This window comes from Nansenia antarctica (genome assembly GCF_963989245.1).
Source record: "Nansenia antarctica genome assembly, chromosome: 10".
Classification (NCBI taxonomy): Eukaryota; Metazoa; Chordata; class Actinopteri; order Argentiniformes; family Microstomatidae; genus Nansenia; species Nansenia antarctica.
In genome coordinates this window covers 17164797-17185544 of record NC_137680.1, presented here as the reverse complement: position 1 = coordinate 17185544, position 20748 = coordinate 17164797, and the positions used below count along the sequence as shown (strand labels likewise).

General features: G+C 43.9%; 2 protein-coding genes across 2 annotated transcripts; one reads left to right on the top strand and one right to left on the bottom strand.

Annotated features, from left to right (window-relative positions):
- Window positions 1–10049: 10049 nt before the first annotated feature.
- Window positions 10050–12076, bottom strand: LOC308166365 (kelch-like protein 38; the record flags this gene model as incomplete). Its single annotated transcript, XM_080540643.1, has 3 exons — window positions 10050–10339; window positions 10529–10634; window positions 10727–12076. 3 exons carry the CDS (start codon window positions 12074–12076, stop codon window positions 10050–10052), a joined length of 1746 nt encoding a protein of 581 aa, XP_080396769.1.
- A 5283-nt stretch (window positions 12077–17359) lies between these two features.
- lratd2b (LRAT domain containing 2b) lies at window positions 17360–20526 on the top strand. Its single transcript, XM_080540111.1, has 2 exons — window positions 17360–17487; window positions 17668–20526. The coding sequence occupies exon 2, from the start codon at window positions 17875–17877 to the stop codon at window positions 18703–18705; it is 831 nt and encodes a 276-aa protein (XP_080396237.1). The 5' UTR covers window positions 17360–17487; window positions 17668–17874; the 3' UTR covers window positions 18706–20526.
- The last annotated feature ends 222 nt before the right edge of the window (window positions 20527–20748 follow it).

Here is a 20748-nt window from a genome sequence, read left to right as displayed (position 1 = left end):
TGTCAAAGTAGGGCCTGTTCCAAAAGTCTATGCATACTGACATTTTTGTATTCATGTATTCACATATTCACATATCCTAAGATTTCCTATAGGTACAGTGCTTCCACAGTTGCATCATAAAGTGGATCAATCTGTCACATTTTCCTCTTACAATCTTTAAACTGAACCTTAGCACAGTTCATATGTTAAATTCCCTTCCTTATGTGTGTAATGAAGATACAATGCTTCTGTGTGTTACAGGCAAACAATGTGCTCACTATAATACATCAGTTGGCTGTCTAATCTATGACAAAACAATGAACCCATTATTTAATCAGAGATACCAAGTACTGAAACGCACTTACAGTACAATAGTCTTCCCTCATGATTAATAGATGTTTACAGGGTAGGCCTACTGTAAGCTCTGTGAGTGTTATACTCATCTAACCCTAACCCTAACACTGAAACTGTTTCATCTAACCCTAACACTGAAACTGCTTCATCTAACCCTAACACTGAAACAGCTTCATCTAACCCTAACCCTAACACTGAAACTGTTTCATCTAACCCTAACCCTAACACTGAAACTGTTTCATCTAACCCTAACACTGAAACTGCTTCATCTAACCCTAACCCTATAACGCCCTTAAGGTGTGGAAAGCGTCTGAGAAAATCATGGGAGGTTCCTTGTGATTCTGTTCCTCCACTCCTTTATGGAATAACCTAAACTTGATGTCGGGTAACCGACCATTCACCCAGCAAACATGGAGATCTCGGGGTGTAAATACTCTCAGAGACCTGTATGACAATGATGGCCTAGTTTCATTTCAGCACCTCCAAACTAAGTTTGTCCTTCCAGCGTCATCATATTTTGTCTATCTACAGCTGAGGTCCTCACTCAAGGCCTATGGAGTGCCTTGGCGCTCCCCACTTCCAACTCACCCCATGATAGCCTGGATTGAACATACCCTAACCTCTCGTGGCTGTGTATCCAGAATATATCGCAATCTAGTGGACGCAATTAAAAAACCACTTGCGGTTGAGGCTTTATGGAGCCGAGAGCTTGGTGAATTGGATTTCCACCCAAACTGGGACACAATATGGTCTAATCTCAATTCAACCTCCAAAAACTTAGCTCATCAGTTAATTCATTTTAAAGTCATCCACAGGGCCTATGCTACACCATATAGAAGATACTTAATGAAACTACAACCCAACTACTACTGTCAATTCTGCACTACCCCCACACCGGGTTCATTTCTCCATATGTTCTGGGAGTGTCCAGTCGTGGCAAATTTTTGGAACCATGTCAATTCTGTAATGTCCAAGTTATTTAAGATTGACTATGTTCCTAATCCATGTTTATGTTTGCTCAATGATGACTCTGATTTTGATTTAAGTATTACGCAAAAGAAAATGCTATTTGCTGGTTTCAGCTCTGCAAAAAAAACTATTCTTCAACATTGGATGACACCTGATTTCAGTATGAACACTTTTTGGTTTTACTCTTTACAGAGGATTGTGAATCTTGAGTGCACAACGGCCAGATTGAACAAAGCAAGGCCCAGTACAGTTGATGCGTGGAAGGCTTATTCATTGAACTTGACCAACCTGACTGCTCTGTGATTTGATTTTCCATTTACCCCAATCCGGATTGTGTTGTATTTCTACTATTTGGCTGTGACTTGTCTGCTACACTACCCCTTTTCTTTTTTGTTTTCTTTCTTTTTTCCCTCCCTTCCTTTCTTGTTCTGTATTGTCATTGTTATGTGTTGTTAAAAAAAATCTAACCCTAACCCTAACACTGAAACAGTTTCATCTAACCCTAACACTCAACTGCTTCATCTAACCCTAACCCTAACACTGAAACTGCTTCATCTAACCCTAACCCTAACACTGAAACTGCACAGAACTTAACTTTAAAGACTAAACAGCAGATTTATTTTTTGGGATATCGTTGGTTTCTGTGTGTAATGCATACAGTATATATATATATATATATAGTGTGTGTGTGTGCGTGCGTGCGTGTGTGTGCATGCTCGTGTATGTGTTTGTTTGTCCTGTATAAAGTGTGCTTCATGTGCTGCTCTGTAAAGTACATCTTCATTCAGGTTCACTAGACTGTGTGACTGTGGGTGTTGTGTGACCAGACTGGCTGACGGCTGCTGTGCAGTCCCATCACTGCCACCCTCTACACCCCAACCCAGATGCAGAGTAACTGGAGCCCCAGAGCAGGTGCATCACTCATGTCTGGTCATCCAATGGATTGTCCTGACACGCAGGAAAGGTCAAAGGGCACACTTACACCTCATAAAAACATAAACAAGACCGGATTTGTATCTTGCTGCAATGCCAATGTTGAAGCCAAAGATTTCTACTGTTGTGTCAAAATTGGATTGGATGTAATAAAAGAAATTCTGAGATTCATCTGGAGCACAAAGACATAGAGCCCTGATACAATGCATTTGTAATGGGTCTTTGGTCTAATTTGATGCCAACAACCCTGGGGTCCATTGAAAGCTATTTGCAGAGGGGGCTAAATGATGCATTTTGGAAAGTCCCTGGTCCAACAAGCGGTTAGTAGCTGTGTGGGAAATAGGCTGATGACGTCAGCTTCAAAAACTCTTTGGACAACCATTTATTCAGCTGTCTTGCAGGATTTGATTGTGAATCATATCTGTTTAGTCTAGCAATAAGTTAACACAATCAATTCCCTCTACCCTGTTGTGCTTCTCATTTACCTGTAATCATTTTTGGACTGTTCATACTATGAAACTATCTGTACTGTGAAACTATTGACCTCAATATCTTGTAACTATATTCTGCGACATGTGACATTTGTTCTTCCTCCCAAAATACATTTTCCCAAGTAATGCGTAGTGCTTGGCTCACGGGGCTTTCCTAGAGATTCATGAGGTAAATATTTCCGACAGGAAACATAAATCACACAACATAAGATTGGTATTGCAATGTCCAAACATCCCCATATAATAAATGGATGGCAAAACAACAAGTTATTGTTGATAGCCTCTGTCAATAATTGACCATAGCATTGATAACAGTACTGTCATATTTCTCTATCTGTCGCTGTCTGTTTCTGTTGTGACCGTCAGGCGACAACTGGCCGGCCACCTGTTGCTGTCCCTCTCCCTCCGAGGCAGGTTTCATCATTCGCTCAGGTTCAGGTCGTGTTGGTTGTGAAACAGTTCAGTTGGTGGTGGTGGCCTCGGCTAGGCGCTCCCAGCCAGAGCAGCAACAACCTATTGGGCCACATGATTCAAGTGGTGTAATGTTCCCCCCTTGTTTGCGTCCCAAAATAACATGGGATCACCTATAGTTTCCAAAACCCCCAACCCACCCCTAACCCACCCCTAACCCACCCACCCCCACTCAGCCTCACCCTCCATTTGCTTGTTGAAAAGGTGGGTGCAACCTTTGGCACGGAATGTTCAGACTCAGTCCTCATAATAATAAGTGCTGTATTAGCCACGCTTATACAGTGTTTACTCCACGTCAATTAGCTCTGATATTACGTAGTTTGTAAAGCAGGGGGGGTATTCCATCAACGTCACTAAAGTAAAATCCAGGCTTATTTTTGATGTCTTGCGAGAAAATCTAAATAAGCCTGGGGGAAATCTAGATTTCCCTTTAGCAAGGTTGATGGAATTCTCCCCAGTTGTTGAGAACAAGTTTCGTACGGTACCCAGCCTCAATAGTGTATCTTAGATAATGATTAATGTATGCATTTATAAAATGATAGACACTGTTGTATTTTCTATAGTGTACCTCAGGGTGAACCAAGCATTGAGACACTGAAATGTTGGTTATCATGTGTATGTGCTGATTTTGGAGATCAGCACTATGCAACCCTCCTCTCAGCCTCGTGTATGAGATGCCTATCCATGGTACATGGATGGCTCATGTTTTCTCATGAAAGAAGTCCCCTGGAGTTTGCCTGGGCTTGTACGGCTCATGTGTGTCCGTGCTTGATCAGGTTCATACAGGCATCACACGAGACACACATGTGCTTCTCAGATTGCATCTGGTGTCATTTGACTAAGCTCTGCTCAGGGAGTCAGGGAAGTACATTTGAAAGTTAACACTGACTTATATTGCCACACTTTGTGGCTGAACTTGTCTTTTATTAACCAATAAATATACAAAAAACACAAATATAAAAAAACAATATTTTGACATTGATACATAGATCAACTATCTTGAGCTTCACATGTGGGATGCATATAGTCCAGTCAATCTAACTAAAAAAAAGGCCCAACCCAGGAGAAATTGCAATAGTAATGTTTCATAGTTTTTATTGTTCCTAATACCCTCCTGCATCATATACTAAAAGTCTTAATTAATTAATTTATTGGATCATACTTTTTTCAAGGTCAAAAGAGGTTAAACAATGTTTTTGAGTGACGCCATCTGGGTAAAATGGTGTTAATATTGGAGGGCCTATGTATACCTATCCAACATATTTGGTGTCTTTTCCTATGTTTTGGGGGTCAATCTTTCCAATAAAACACTTTTTCAGAGGATATTCTTAAGTCTTATACCTGTATTAGGGGTACAACTACCCCAACACCCACTTATTTGCCAAATGTGACGCCAGACAATATTTTCATCAATCAGTTGCCAACATACACTTTCAGTTTTTTTACATATTCTGAAAATACAGATTGTAAGCTTTCAAATGATGTGTCACACATTGAAATCGGACAGCAATTGAAGACGACACGAGTATTTGAATGTTGGTGCACCTCAAACACAGAATGGGAGAAAAGTCACTGATGAAACCACAACAAACGCTGCTAGCTAGGCCTTGTCCACACTACACCGTTTTTTTTGTAACGCGTCCACACAATCACAGTTATAAAAAAACACCATCCACACAAAACCGCGTGTAAGTGTGTAGTGTAACCATGTAACCAATGTTGTATGTAGGCCTACACCTTTAAGTTTTTTTTTTTTACTGAAAAGGCAGCTCAATTAATATTACCTTGTAAATAACAAGAGACTTATTTTACATTTTTACATTTTTATTGTACAGTTTGTTTATGTTACTTTAAAAGAAGACTGCTGGTTCTAGCAGCATTCTCCGTTGCATATTCCGGTGCCTCTGTTGCTCCAGTAACTCGGCGATTAACTGGATTTTATTCTGCATACAAGAAACTACTCCTGTTAGCATGTTTAAAATCAGCAGGATCTTCCTTACGTCCATCTTAGCACATGTAGCCTCTTCTTCTTCTGCTTCTTCTTCTTTGTTTACAAGTAGCCTAATGCCTAATGCCTAATGGCGCATATATTCTGACGTCATAGATGTCGCACAATTGACGTTCAAGCCGAAAACCCCGGTTTTCTCGTATACACCTCTCCGCTGAAACCGGAGTTTCTACAAAAGTTCACCCTGGCCGGAGTTCTCAAGAAAGCACGGTTTCAGTAACCGCGAACGCCGGGTGCGTGTGGACGGCCCTGTGGTAGAAGCTGTTCTTCAGTCTGTTTGTCCTTGCGGCCAAGGTCCTGAACCGCCTTTTCGAGGGCAGCCGGGTAAAGTGTTCGTACCCAGGGTGGGTTGGGTCCCTGGAGATCTTGGAGGCCTTCCTGAGACAGCGTGTGTTGTACAGCTCTTCCAGAGAGGGGAGGGGGGCGCCGGTGATCTTCTGTGCTGTTCTCACGACTCTCTGTAGCGCATTTCTCTCCGCGGTTGTGCAGCTGGAGAACCAGTTGCAGATGCCGTAGGTGAGGATGCTCTCCACTGCGCCGCGGTAGAAGGTCACCAGTATCTCCTGCTTGCTGTGTTCCTTCCTGAGGACTCTCAGGATGTATAGCCGCTGTTGTGCCTTCTTGATGGTGGCTTTTGTGTTGTCCTTCCAGGTCAGGTCATCCCGCATGTGCATCCCCAGGAATCGGAGGGTTGAGACTCTCTCCACGCTCTCTCCGTCGATGAGCAGGGGCTGGATCTCGGACTTTTTCCTCCTGAAGTCTACGATGATTTCCTGGGTCTTTGACTTGTTCAGCAGCAGGTTGTTAACCTTGCACAGCTTGCTCAGTTGCTCTACCTCATCCCTGTACGCCGCCTCGTCCCCCCCCGAGATGCATCCCACCACGGTGGTGTCGTCTGCAAACTTTACGATGGAGTTGCTGGGGTGGACGGGGGTGAAGTCGTAGGTGTAGAGGTTGTAGAGGATGGGGCTTAGCACGCAGCCCTGGGGGGACCCAGTGCTGAGTCTGAGGGCTGTGGAGGTGTGGGGGCCCACCCGCACCCTCTGGGGGCGGTCGGTCAGGAAGTCCTTGATCCATGCACATATAGAGTGTGATAGACCCAGGTCTAGTAGTTTGGTCACTAGCCTGTCTGGGAGGATGGTGTTGAAGGCGGAGCTGAAGTCCACAAAGAGCAGTCTCGCGTAGCTGTTTCCCCTCTCCAGGTGGGATAGAGTGGCGTGGAGAGTCGTCGCGATGGCGTCCTCTGTGGACCTGTGGGCTCTGTAGGCGAACTGGTATGGATCCAGGTTGGGCGGGAGGCGTGTGAGTATGTGGGCCCGGACTAGTTTCTCGAAGCACTTCATGATGATTGGTGTGAGTGCCACCGGGCGGTAGTCGTTTAGGCAGCTCACCGTGCTTTTCTTCGGGACTGGGATGATAGTTAAGGTTTTCAGGCAGGGTGGGATGGTGGCCTGGGACAGGGACTAGTTGAAGATGTTGGTGAAAACCCCGGCCAGCTGGTCGGCGCAGTCCCTCAGCACCCGTCCCAGGACGCCATCCGGCCCCGAGGCTTTCCTGGGGTCCACCGGCTTCAGCACGCGTCTCACTTCATGCTCTGTGAGGGTGAGGCTGCTGAGAGCTGGAGAGAGTGATGTTTGTGTTGTGGTTACCTCCGTTCGCCCCTCGTCGAACCGGGCGTAGAAGGTGTTCAGCTTTCCCGCCAGCAGGGGGTCGTCCTCTGCGGCTGTGAGCCTGTTGGCTCTGAAGTTTGTCATGTGCTGAACCCCCTGCCACATCCGCCTGGAGTCGTTGCTCAGGAAGCATTCCTCAATCTTCTCTCTGTGGTCTGCCTTGGCCGCTTTGATTCCGCGCTTTAGGTTAGCCCTGGTGGTGCTGTACAGCGATGTGCTCTTCCCTGCGAAGAAGGCGTTGTCCCTCTCGTTGATCAGTTTTTGGACCTTCCCAGTCATCCATGGCTTCGTGTTGGGGTAGACCCGGACCCGTTTGTCCACGGTGACTGAGTTGGTGCAGTTCACTATGTGGTTCAGAACCGACGACGTGTACTGTTCCAGGTCCTCATGCTCATATTCCTGCCATGGGGTGTCATTTAGGCAGATCTGCAGTGGAGCGGACCCTTCTGGCCAGGTTCTGACAGTCTTAGTGGTGATGGGAGCACTTTTCCCCATGGTAGTGTATGCTGGGATCAGGAGGATTGACACATGGTCAGACATGCCTAGATGAGCTAGCGGACTAGCCTTGTAAGCACGTTTGATGTTGGTGTATACCTCGTCCAGTGTTAAAAGTGTGCCTTGTTTAATAACTTTGTTCCAGATGGAGACGGATGAGTGTGTATTCTGTGGGAACCAAACATCTGATGACGTGCCGACTGTCAAGTTAACCCAGAAGGGAAGTGATGGTATTGTCAGAGCCAATGAACAATGCAATGTAGGCATAACCGTAGTCCCTGGCCAAGTGGTTCATGTAGAATGCCGGAGGAAATTTACCAACCCACAGGACATAGAAAAACAGAAGAAACAGCAGCAAGATATTGAAGCAGGGGTAGTTGGTTGTAAGCGCAGATCATCTGGCCCCTCATTTTCATACAAAGATCACTGTTTGTTTTGTGGGGTGCATGACAGATATTCAGGCAAGTTAAAAGAGTTCAAACTGATTCCTGTCAGGACCAAAGACTTCCAGACCAAATTACTTACTGAATGTTGCACTAAGCGTTCGGACCATTGGTCTGATATAGTGAGAGGAAGATTGCTATATGTGAATGACCTTCACGCTGCTGACACAGTATACCACAAGTCTTGCAACGGCAGCTTCAGAACTGGAAGACAAGTTCCCAAGTGTTTTCAAGATGGCTCAAAAAGGCGTAAATCTGGGAGGCCCCGGTCCCTTTCTCGTGGTGATGCTTTTTTGAAAGTGGCAGACTATCTGCGCCATAGTGATGAGGAGCAGACGACAATAAATGACCTCATCATCAGGATGAAGGACTACTTAGGAGATGATGAGGAGCCATACAGCTTTCGCCACATGAAAGAACAACTTCAGAGTCACTTTGGTTGTGACATTTTGCTCAGTGAGGTAAAAGGAAAACAGAATGTGGTGACATCCCGAAGGACGGCTTCAGCAATTCTCCATGACTTTTTTGAAGGATCCAAGAGCAATGATAATGACAAGGAGAGGCTTATTATGGCTGCAGCAGAAGTCTTGAAATCTGACATTAGGTCTGTTGTGCAGGGAAATAGTTCCTATCCAACAAGTCTAGAAATGTCATCAGTGATGAAGACACTGCTATGTTCCACAGTCTCTGCAACTCTTCCTGCGCACACTATTTGTTGGGAAAGAAAAGGAATTAAAAGTTTGTTCCATCGGCCAAGCCATGATGCAAGCTACCAGACCAAGAGCTCTACTTCCACCACTTCAGCTTGGGGTTGGTGTACAAATGCATCACCACTTTGCATCAAAATTTCTAGTTGACAGTCTGTATCACCTTGGGTTTGGCTGTTCATATCCAGAGGTACAGATGTATGAAAGAAGTGCTGCAGTAGCTGAGAAACTTGAGGTATGTGGACTCACACCTGGGCACTTCATACAATATGTTGCTGATAATGCTGACCATAATATCCGAACAATTGATGGCCATGGAACGTTCCAAATTCCCTGTTATAGAGGACCGTGACTCTAATATGACAACAAGATGAAACAATAATTTTTAACCTGGCTTTATCCAATGTTCAGATTTCTGATCTTGAATGTTATGCAAATTAGCACATATTTCATTAGATAATGCCTAATTTGCATATTTAAACATAATATTTCAGAAAACTTGTAATACAAAAAATAGTAGTCTTAATGTAAGTGATTAACTGGGGAAGTTTCATGGTGATATCTATTAGTTAATTTTTTTATCCTATTAACTGGCTGTGTTGCGCCTGGCACAAAAAACCACATTTTCGACCCCTGAATTTACCTTGATCCAATAAATATTAAGACTAAGACTTTTAATATGTTATTTGGTTGTCCCTAGGGATCATAAAAAAACTTGAATGATTACTATTGCAATTTCCCCTGGGTTAAACCACAGATTGACTGGACTAATAGCAATCATTTCGGTTTGCGACACTAACAAACGATTTACACTTCAAAGTACGGATTTAATTACCAGATAACATCAGCTGGTATTAGAGAATTAGACTAAGCATACTGATCACTTTTCAAATTATAACATGATTGGCATACATAATATATGCATATGCAATTATTTTGATTAATGCTGTTGTGTTTTTAATACTTCTTGTTTTGAGTAGTGGGCTGCATAAAAGCGTATTATAAAATCAGCTATTCCATCAATGTCACTTCAGAGGAATGTTTTTAATAAATGTTAAATGTTCTCAAATAACAGGCAATGAATCATGCTGGCACACTCTATGTGTTTGCAATGAAAATAAGCATAGTAACAAGGTTACTGTCTCACTTGCATGGTAGGCCTATAGCATGGGTTTGTAATTGATAAGACATAATAATAAGGCACTGGTCTCCTGAAAACCAAACTGTGTTGGCAACATGCTTAGGCTTGTAGCCAAACATCATTGTCATCATATCTACAACTATGTCCTTTAATTAGATAACACAACACACTGCCCCGTGGCTTCCATAAGAAGTACAATCTCATTTTAATCTAAGTCATGCTGGAAATACTCTTGTCCATTGGTGAACGTATTTAGAATGTGAATAGGAAGGACAGTGAAGGACAGTGAAGGACATCGAGGACTTCTGAGCAGCCTGTCTCGGCACACAAGCAGCAAATGCATTTTGGAAATGCATTTCCAATACTTCTTCGATTGGGAGAGCAGCACTCAGGGAGGGTTTGGCTTGTTGGAGACACATATCATGGACAGAGAACCATGGTCGAACAGTTTGTACGGGAGTGTCCCCTTGGAGAACCAGACATCTGTCTTTGGGTCATAGCACTCAAAGCTATCAGAGTCCTCTATGATGTCATGGCCGTTGATGCAGCGGCCCCCGGTTATGTAGAGTTTGTTGTTGATCACGGTGGCAGCGTGGTGCATTCTCCTCTCCTTCATGTTCTCACACTTGATGAACTTGTTGGCTTTAGTGTCATAAGCTATCATTCTCCTTGTGTATCCTGAAACAGGACAAAATGACAATAGGGAATTAAGGAAAAAGCTACTGGCTTGTTATTGTCAGTAAAGGTTGAAATATTATCAGTCTAATCATGTTTGTCTTGATATGAAAACATATCTATAATATATTTCATGTGCTGTACTGTATTCTTATATTTCCGTGTTATATCCATCACGTCATTTTGGCCCACCTCCCACAATGTAGATTTTGTCATCAATGACAGCGGCCGGAGCACACACATTCTTCACTGTTCTGGTCTCCACCTTGGACCACAAATTCCTGGCAATGTGATACACCTAAAAACAGAGGGACAGTATGTTAATCTTTCCTCACAGTATTACACTGTGTGTATCTCAGAAATGTGCAGTCTATAACGGATTCTGAATACCTGAATCATTCTGACTGGATTCTGCATGGAGTCCTCTCCCCCGAACACGTAGATCCTTTGGTCGTTGGCAGCCACCGCCGGGTGCAGCACAGCTGTGGGCATCGGAGCCATGGCCTCCCATAGGTTGAACATACTATTATACCTCTCCACCGTATCACACACTTGCTTCTCAGGGCCGATGCCTCCGAGAACAAAGATGAAGTGCAGGTAGGAGACGCTCTGGTGGGCGAAGCGGGGCTCCAGCATGGGCTCGGCCGTCCTCCACTGGTTGGTCTTCAGTGACAGCGTATAGACGGTGGTGCTCACCACGCTCTCCTTGGTGTTCATGGTGAGGCCCCCCAGCACGTAGAGGATACTGTGGATGCAGACGTAGGAGGGCTTGTAGAGGCGGATGGGCAGCTTGGCGAGCCACTGCCACCGCTGCGTCCTCTCGTCGAACAGGAGGGCCTCCCGGGACGTCTGCTCGTTGTTCTTACGGCCGCCCACCAGCACCAGGGTCTCGCGGCAGGTGTAGCGGCGCGGGGTCACCCACAGCGGCTTCAGATCGCCCTCGCACTTGGTGCTGACAGAGAACAGGAGGCGGCGCACCGACTCGATGATCTCCGTGCAGATGTTGGAGGACTGGACCAGAGGGTCGTTGGCGATGAACTGGAACAGGTAGGTGGGGTGGATATAGCGCAGACGCACCTTCTTGAACAGGTCGTGGATGGCGCCTCGTCGGGAGAACGGGTCGTGGTGGATCCAAGCCAGGAGGGTCTCGAACACCTGCTCCTCCTCGGCACAGAGGCGGTCGTCCTCCAGGTAACCCATCAGCTCGGGTAACGACAGCTCACAGAGGTCCTCGGAGGTGGCCACGTCGGAGAAGCTCCGCACCGCCATCTCCTTGGCCTTGTCCCTCAGGCTGCCGCAGTGCAGGATCTCGGACAGACGGATCATACTCAGACAGTTGTCAGGACTCAGCTGCTCCTGCAGGAAGGTGGAGCATGCCTCAAAGAGGCGGCCATATTGCAACATGGACGCCGCCTGCATCAGAGGCAACACCATCTCCATGGTGATACTGATGAGGCCTGTGTAAACATAGTCAACAATGTCACTTAGTACAGCTGAGGTGATTCCCTTCATTTCTATACTGGCCTGGTGGCTCTCTTTAAAGTTATTACAGAACATGGCCCTGAAATAAGGGCTGCTGGACACCAGGACATTCCGGTGGCAGGGGATCTCCTTGTTGTCTGAACGGAGGAGCACATCAGTGAAGAGCCTCTCTTGTCTCAGTCTGTTAAGTTGCAAGAGGAGGAGTGATGATTGCTCCTTGTCCTTGTAGTGAAAGACCTCAAGTGTTGGTCGGTCCATTCTGAAAAGGAGAGCGATAATGTTATTACTTGCTTTCATTTCTTCTTGCAACGATACAGTAGTTTTATCATTGGTTTTGATGTGTTCTCAGAGACACATGTTGCACTCTGACTCAGGGTCCTCAGAATCATGGCAAAGCTGACAGATAGCACAAGACTCCTGATCAAAGCTAACTTACTGAAGTGGTTGTTGGCGCCAGAAGTTTATCCTTGAAAGTGCCAGTATTCAGACACCAACATTCAACAGGGTTATTATTATCACTGGGAAAGGTCTGTCTCTGTCTCATCCCCCTGGAGACAGCGGTCATGTATTCTCAGGCTGGATCATGACAGACCCCAACTCTAATATGCAGCTATTTCTGAAGCATCACATTGTCATCGGCCAGTATTAGTTAGTGTACAGTTTTGTATGGCCAATGATGTTCTTCCAAAATAAATATTCAAAGCAACGCTCAAAGGGGCGGTTTCCCGGATACAGACTAAGCCTAGTCCAGGACTAAATCACACTTTCAATAAAGACGATATTTAGTCTAAGATTAGGATTAATCAGTGTCCGGGAAACCAGCCCTGAGTGTTTGAAGAGTTCTAGATTACAGATACAAAGGTGGAAAATAAGGCATCTGCTTTTTTCCCTTGATTTTCCATCCATTGTTATGATGTACAGATCAAAACGGTCCACTAATGAATGATTGAACAATTTGTTTTAAATTAGACAATAATAATAATCTATATTTTGTCATGATACATAGTACAGTAAGTATCATATTGAGTTTGATGACTTGCTTTGATGTCAAAATGCTAAAGTCTGCTCCTAACCGAAGCGTAAAAGCAGATGTCAGTCAGGTTGATCAAAAGTTCAGTGGTCATTTTCTCTTCACATCAAACAGAATCAGAAAACATGCTCTGGTTATTGCATATCGGGAAGAGAAACTACATCACTATTCATCATCCTTCCATCCCTCCAGTTTGTGCACAGATACATGGTACTCCTTACCTTACTCTCTGTCTGTTTAGCACATCCGTAGTGTCCCTTGATCTTGAAAATTCAGACAGACAACAGCTGTGAGGACCTGACATTTTCCATCACTTTGCCCTCTCTCTATTTCTCTGTCTCTTTCTCTTGCTGTGCTAAGTCTGCAAGTTAAGGAGGGGGCTGTTTGGAGGGTCACTTTCTATGATGTTTGTTGTTATGGTCTTTTTCCATGAGGCCTCTGTGTACATTCCAGCCCTAAAAATAGGCCTGGCTCTTTAGCAACACCACAGCAGCTCTCTCTCTCTCTCTCTCTCTCTCTCTCTCTCTCTCTCTCTCTCTCTCTCTCTCTCTCTCTCTCTCTCTCTCTCTCTCTCTCTCTCTCTCTCTCTCTCCCCCCCCTCCCCCTCTCTTTCTTTATCCCTCCCCTCCCCTCTCTGGCCCTATGCTCACGTGTGTTTACAAAGACATAAACAGGGATGGTACCCACCAGTTATTGGAGGAGCCGGTCAGGTGCTTGGACAGGGAACTGGATTGTGTTACCGTCCGTGACAGCAGAGTAAACACACAGAGCTCATGATGGCTGAAGCTTGAAGTACTGAGATAGTGTAACAGCTGAATGCTGAATAGTTGGATTACCACAACCTGGTGCAAATCTGTGGCATGTTTGTTATATCTATTAGGCCTATAACTAACCTTTCAATTGATTCACTCAATTATCATCACCTAAGCCATTACCCATGTGATCCATTACTGCAGGTACTTTAAGCAGGTTCAGATTGTTAACGGTGGGCTTGTGGTTACAAATCATAGAGAGGTTTACAAGCTACTAGCGCTCATTCCCCTAGTGAAGAGATATACCAAGTACTGTATAGTCCCTACACCTAGAACAAACGGATGTAGCCTACCAGATTTCCCCTAATAGTAGTTTGGTCCTCCTGCATTCATTTTGGATCGATCCCAAGTTGGACTCAAATGTAAATACAGATCTTCACTAAGAGGGGAGAGGCTAGACTGAGAGTGGTTATGAGTGTGTTGTTGATCTTTTTTTATCTAGCAAAACACATTGTATACAACAACAGCACCACCTAGTGTTCCAATATGTGAAGTGAGAGGACATTTTCGGAAATATCTTATTGTTGATATGGGGTCTTCAGTTTATCATAAAATCCAGGAAACCCTTCCAGGGGAATTGAGGGGTTGAGGGGTGATTGCAAATGGGAGTGAGAACATTACCATAAAAGACGCATTGACCATTGAAGGTTGAAGTTGACCAGAGAATTTGGTTGTTAAACACTACGACCTTCATCTCTGTTATCCACAGTACATATTCAACTTCAGGGTACAGCTCTGATTTTACATCCTGGATAAATATAGAACCAAGCAGACGAGCAGATGAAAGAAGCTATTCAGTATTGCCGTCTCTCCACCCCCACCGCCTCTATTATCTCAACCCTCTGGTCAAAAGCACAAGGAGAAGGAGATTGAAGGAGAAGCCCTGCATTGATGTTAAGATAAGAGTTGAAACAGTGTTTTTGCATCACTGTTCTGTTCACCCACCCTTGAGGACGACGTCTTTGTATTACCAATGATTATCTCCCCGTCAATGGAGACACATTCTCTAATAAAACCAATGCCATTGAGAATTCCCTCCAGCTGAATCATGCTAATTATCATTGGTGTGAGACAAAGCAGGAAATTCAAAATCAAGGACAAAGGATTGCCCTTCGTCAACTCCTACAGGAGACTCTGCTGCTTGGGAGCTAGTTTGCTCAATGCCTGTTTTTTGTACACAATGCTTATTTGGAGAGTGCATGCCTTTTGTGTATTGGAGGCTATGTAGGGCCTACTGTACCACTACCCTCTTGACTATACATAAATGTTATTCAACAAACCCTTTGAAAGGATGGTACCTCAGTCTCAGACAGAAAATGTAGCCTAATTGCAAATGAGTGGACCATCGTTTAAGGAAAATAAAGGGACGATTTGTGTACTGTATACAGAAGGGAGTGGGAGTGTCCATGCTTTGACAAGCCTACGGTTGATTCACTTTCATCTTCGGTGCACAATTATGGCCTTGTTTTCATCAAATTCAAAGGCTTCTCTTGTGAGGGGATTTAGAGTCTTTGTGTAAATGGTAAAGTATGGTCTATCTATGGCTAAAAGGTAATGCTATTCTGCATTTCATTCTACTCATTCAGTGTTGTTTGTGTATAGTGTATACTGCTCATCAATCAGCATATCATACAACATAAACAAACAAAAAAACACAGATGTTTCTTGATCTCCCTTGTTTCAACTCTTGTTCTTTCCACTCCATCTTTAGAATGTGTTTATTTTGTAAACAGCAGTAGGCCTACTGTGTGTTTAAAGAAATCCCCCTCCCTCTGGGACATAAAAGTGATCTAAAATATCCAGGTTTGATTTGGATTGAATTTTACAGCTTTGTCACTTCAGTTTAGGTGCACAGACCTTATATTTGAACACACATCCTGCAGTTCACTGAATTTACTGTAATACTGGGCTTGACCTATTTAAGAGGCCTCCTCCCTCCACCCAAAATGAACAATATTCTTTCTTAAGTATAACTTGTGGTAGGTTTTGTGTATATTATTTAAAGAAGACTCATACAAGTATAGTACATGATATGCTGCTTGATGATACCATAGGGATATAGGTCTAAAAGTTACAAACGTTTCTTTTTCAGAAGCAGCCGTTGTGAATCGGCTATGCCCTATTCCACTAGGTGTCAGCCAAACATAGTAGAAAACCTCCTATTGGTAGGTCTGGTTTAGCCTTCCTCAACTTCCTGTGAGCCACTGAGGTCAGTTTTACAGACAGCACAGCATGTGTTCAACACACAAACATTAGAGACATGTTCAATCAAAACCTGTAGCATTTTTTCTACATGTATTAGGAAAATGCAACTTTTAAATGAAACAATGTTTACAGTTTGAAACTAATAATTTCATGCTCAGCTAAAGTGTGACAAAGGTCTCCTACAGGACCGAAATGTTAGATTGTCTGTGGGTCCTAAATGACTGGGCTATGTTCTGTAGAATCACTACAATCAGTGGGAAGCCTCAGATCATCAGACAATAATCCCTAGCCCCTCACCCTTTGTCAGACTGACACGGGTACTCTCACCCGACCAGAACACAAAAGAGTTACACGCCAAGCCCTGAGAGCTGTAATCTACCTTTGATGGAGAGCAGTCCCTGCAGAAACCTACAGAGAGAGCAAGAGAGAGAGAGAGAGAGAGAGAGAGGGGGGGGGGGGGTCTTAAAGGGGCTTACTATTAGCTGCTTAAAATTCTTCTGATGTAACCAAAAGCACGCCAGTTGGAAACAAAAAGTGCTCTGTGGTAAATGCATTTTGTTTACTCATAGCCCCACATGGCCTCTCCAGGGCGTTACATACTAAGCTGTTTCTTCTTTGTTTCTTTCTTTTTCTTTTCTTTTTGCAGAATTCAAGCCACCACCATAGAAGAAGAACTGAGTTCCCTTGATGTTTCTGATAGTGCCCCAGTCAGCCTAGGGGGCTGTGGAGTTGAAATATGTTCTTTTATTTGATACCTTCTGCAGCGGAAGCCACTGTCTTTAATGTGACACAGAAAGCAGACAGGTGCAGAGAAGACAGAAGTGGGACCATGGGAGTCACTAGATCTGTGGCTTTCTGGGGGTGAAACCTGCACAATTGTTTGGTCTTTGAAGAACTGTAGGATACATTTCTTCTCTGATGCCCTGGCAGGCAGGCAGTATTCTGGGACAGAGACTGAAATGTCAGCTTTCGGAATACAAGAAGTAATGGCAATTCACCCACAGTAATCAGACAGGAACCACTGATGCACAATGACTGCTACAAATACAGAACTGACACAAATGGCTGCAACTGACATAACTCTACCAAATTGAACATTGAACATCACTATTACTCTATCACCATGATAATGAAAAATGATGGGTTTGTGTACCCAACTTAAAGTGTTTGATTCAGAAATAAAACAGATACCAATCATCTTAAATGGCGAATTGTCTTTCTTATCTTATTCCATTTAACACCACATAAATCAGTAGCATGTAGATGGTTTGCTACCTAAACACTCACACCAATAACTTAACTTAGAGCTCGTGGTCGCCGGGGATGGGAGACATGTTTAGGACGCTATTATTCAAGTGGTCTAATTCTTCTTGAGTCCAATAAATGCGGTACTGCCTCTTTAAGTGACAACCTTACCCAATCACAGCCGTGGCGAGTCTCGCCGCAACAAGCGCTGTAGTTCCTCAGTGCGCTGCCCTGCGAGTCCACCTGACAGCTTCAGTTCAGCCTCTGAAACATTGGGAGAGGACCGAATGAAAACACTGTTACATCTGTGTTTACATTTGCTGATAATAAACGATAGGTCATCAGTGATGTAGCCTACTCTCAAGACCTGCGGTGGGGTGAGTCTAAATCGCTGTTTAACCCACTGCGCTTCCTTGAGTTTCCATGAACGCTAACAGGTGCGTTACACCTGTCTGGAACGTGTTGACTCCAGGAAACAGTTTGACAAGAGCTGGGTGTTGTCGGCTAGGCCTATTCTATTTAGCCATCGGCTTACATGTATTCTCTTTTCTTACTAGGTTCACATCCATAAGCCCCCTTGGACATTATTCCAACGTATTCTTCTTCACTGGATGCATTTGGAGATGGATTGGAGGGACCCTCCTTCACCTTGGAATTAGTTCTGCTCAGGTCGAATTACGCCTCCACCTCACCTCCACCTCACCCTGCCAGTAACAGGTGGAAACGTGTCTTTTTTTTCCATCGTCCACCTGGAAGTTAGTGGCATGATGGGGAACCAGGTTGAAAAACTGACACATTTAAGTTACGCTGAAGTTCCGACCGCGGACCCGAACGGGTTTGACCCGGCAGACGACGAGGGTCCACGGATCGGAGTGTCCTATATCTTCTCCGCCGATGACGACGAACAGGAGGATGTTCACACCGAAGTACCCGAGAGGGTTCAGAACCAGGAAGAGAAGCGGTATGACAGTCGCAACGAGCTGGAGTGCGTGGTGTATTACCGGGAGGAGATCGTGTACGAGAGAAATGTCAAAGTCTCAGACATGAGCACGTATTCGCCGGAGAACCTCTTGAACAAGTGCAAGCCGGGCGACCTGTTGGAGTTTGTGGCGACGGGGCAGTACCCGCACTGGGCGGTGTACGTCGGGGACTTTCAGGTCGTTCATTTGCACAGGGCCGAAATAAAAAATACTTTTCTGACAGACGCAAGTCAAGGCAGAAGAGGCAGAATAGTGAACGGTCTTTATAAATTCCGCGCACTGCCACCCGAGGTGGTGGTCCAGAACGCGATGGAGCAGGTGGGCGCGAGGGACAGAGAGCTGTACTGGAGGAACTCGGAGTGCTTCGCCGCTTGGTGCAGGTTTGGAAAGCGCGAGTTCAAAATTGGGGGAGAGATTCGAATTGGAAAGCAGCCTTACAGGTTGAAATTACTATTTTCGGAAAAGAAGAGCCATGTCCTGGAATTTCAGAGTTTGGAGGACTTGATCATGGAAAAGAGGAGAAACGACCAAATAGGAAAAGATGCTGTGATCCAAGAGCTTGCAAATCACCTCAGTTCAAATGATGAAATCAAGAATGACCCCAGTGTTAATTGATGTATTCACGAGACTGAGCTGACTGTAACTAGGGTGAATTCGGGTAATCTGGGACATTGGGTAATGTGGGACACCTAAGCTCCAGTGTGTATATTTCCTATTGTAACAAAATCTACTTTACAGTCACATGACATCCATGCTAAACCTATAGTAACATTCCTGTTGACTAGATTTTGTTACAACAGGAAATAAGTTTAGGTGTTCCAGATTAGCCAAATTTACCCTATGCTTTACTAGCCTACACTGTTGGAATTGATCTAAGATACAGCAGGCCTATTGCGCCTATCTCATTCGTAAAACCAAAGCATGTCTATTGGTTGGAGAGGCCTAGTCAACCAATGAAGTGCGTTCATTAAGTTAGACCTGAGTAACCTTTTGGACAAAAGCACACATTTGTATTCCAGTTAACCTGTCACTGCCCCCCCCCCCCATCAATTCTAAAGAGGAGCAATGACAAATTGAACTTTTTAAGATAAGGGTTGCTGAAAATGCTCCTGTATAACTCAGGTGTTGGAGACCAATGTAGAAATGAGAAATTAATGTGATCCATTGATATTTCACTCTAAAGATTCCCCTTTGTGGCTTTATTCCCTCATTTTCATAGCTTTACCCAGTCTATCTTTCCTGTGTGGTTATTGTATTCACAACCACGACTATGCGCACTTTAATTGATTAATTGATTCATGGGTTTTAAACATTTATTTTTGGAATTAAGTGTTTGTATGAGCAGATGGAAATAAATATATATATTTAATCTAAATGCTTATTTTCTTTTATATAACTAGTTTTTAATTAATTGCACAGAATTGCAATTGCAATTATTTTTTTAATGTGTCAAATGCAGCCACAGGCCAGCAATAAAGTACTGGAGGCTAAGTCATCACTGAGGGACTAGTGGTACTGTAGACCTGTTTATGCAATTTTCATAGGCTACTTTGTTGCCATTCACAATTTACACTTCCACTGAAAAATCAAAAAGAAGAGACCAACCACTTACAGTGTAGCATTCTAGGTACATATACGTGTGGTTAAACTAGGTGTGGTGGGAAAATGGTTTACTGCGTGAAAAGAACCAACACCTCTGCATTCACATTTGAGTGCCAACTCATTTGGAATCCACCTCTAAAATTCTAGTTTAACCCCTGAAGGAGTTGAGATGAAGTTGTTTAACCAGTTGGTTGCATTCCTTTGACTTTGTTCACCTAATTCCTGAGTGTTGTAGTTGGAAGTGTATACCCAGTCCCTGTAATCAGTTTCATAAAGCTAAGCACATGTTTTGCTTTGCCTGTAATCTGACCCCTTTAAATGTGTCACATCAGACAAGGTTATTTCTGTTAATTAGTGTTGTGTACTACTACACTGTCATTTCATTTGTATATCCGTTTTTCTGTAGCAGAGATGGTTTCTGTTTGACTGATTGGGTGAGACTGCTTTTCATTGAGTTTCAGTGATGAGGCCTCCTTTTGCCTGTAGTGAGATCAATTTCTAATACAGTCATGTGAGACTTGTCTTCGCATGTTTGTTTTCCATGGTTCATATTTGCATTAGGATAATGTAGCAGTCATGTTGCTCCAGGTTACGTCCTATTGGACCCACGGTTACATCTTCAACTCTTTTATTGGACAGGAAGTCTAGAAACATTAGCATTTCTTCAATCCTCTGTGGTCCAAAACAGTAACAAATCAAATATGTATGTTGCTACAGTGTGTTGCTGCTGCTTCACATTTCAAACAACACTGTGTTTTTCAGTCTAAATTAACTATTCAACTGTAGTAGATATATACAATGTTGTCAACTATACAACTATACAACTTAATTCACCTGTATGATTTATCATAAAGCTGAAATGATGAGACAGTTTGAACATGTTACTGTTAAGCACAATAATTGATGAAACAACCTATGAAAAAACAAGGAACGTTTTCAGTTTTTGAATTTCCTCATTAAAGCCGATGGCTGTTTTGAATTTCCTCATTAAAGCCGATGGCTGTTGGTGGTGCTGTGTGTTTCCTTGGGCCCGGAGCCCATACCCTACTGGGGGGT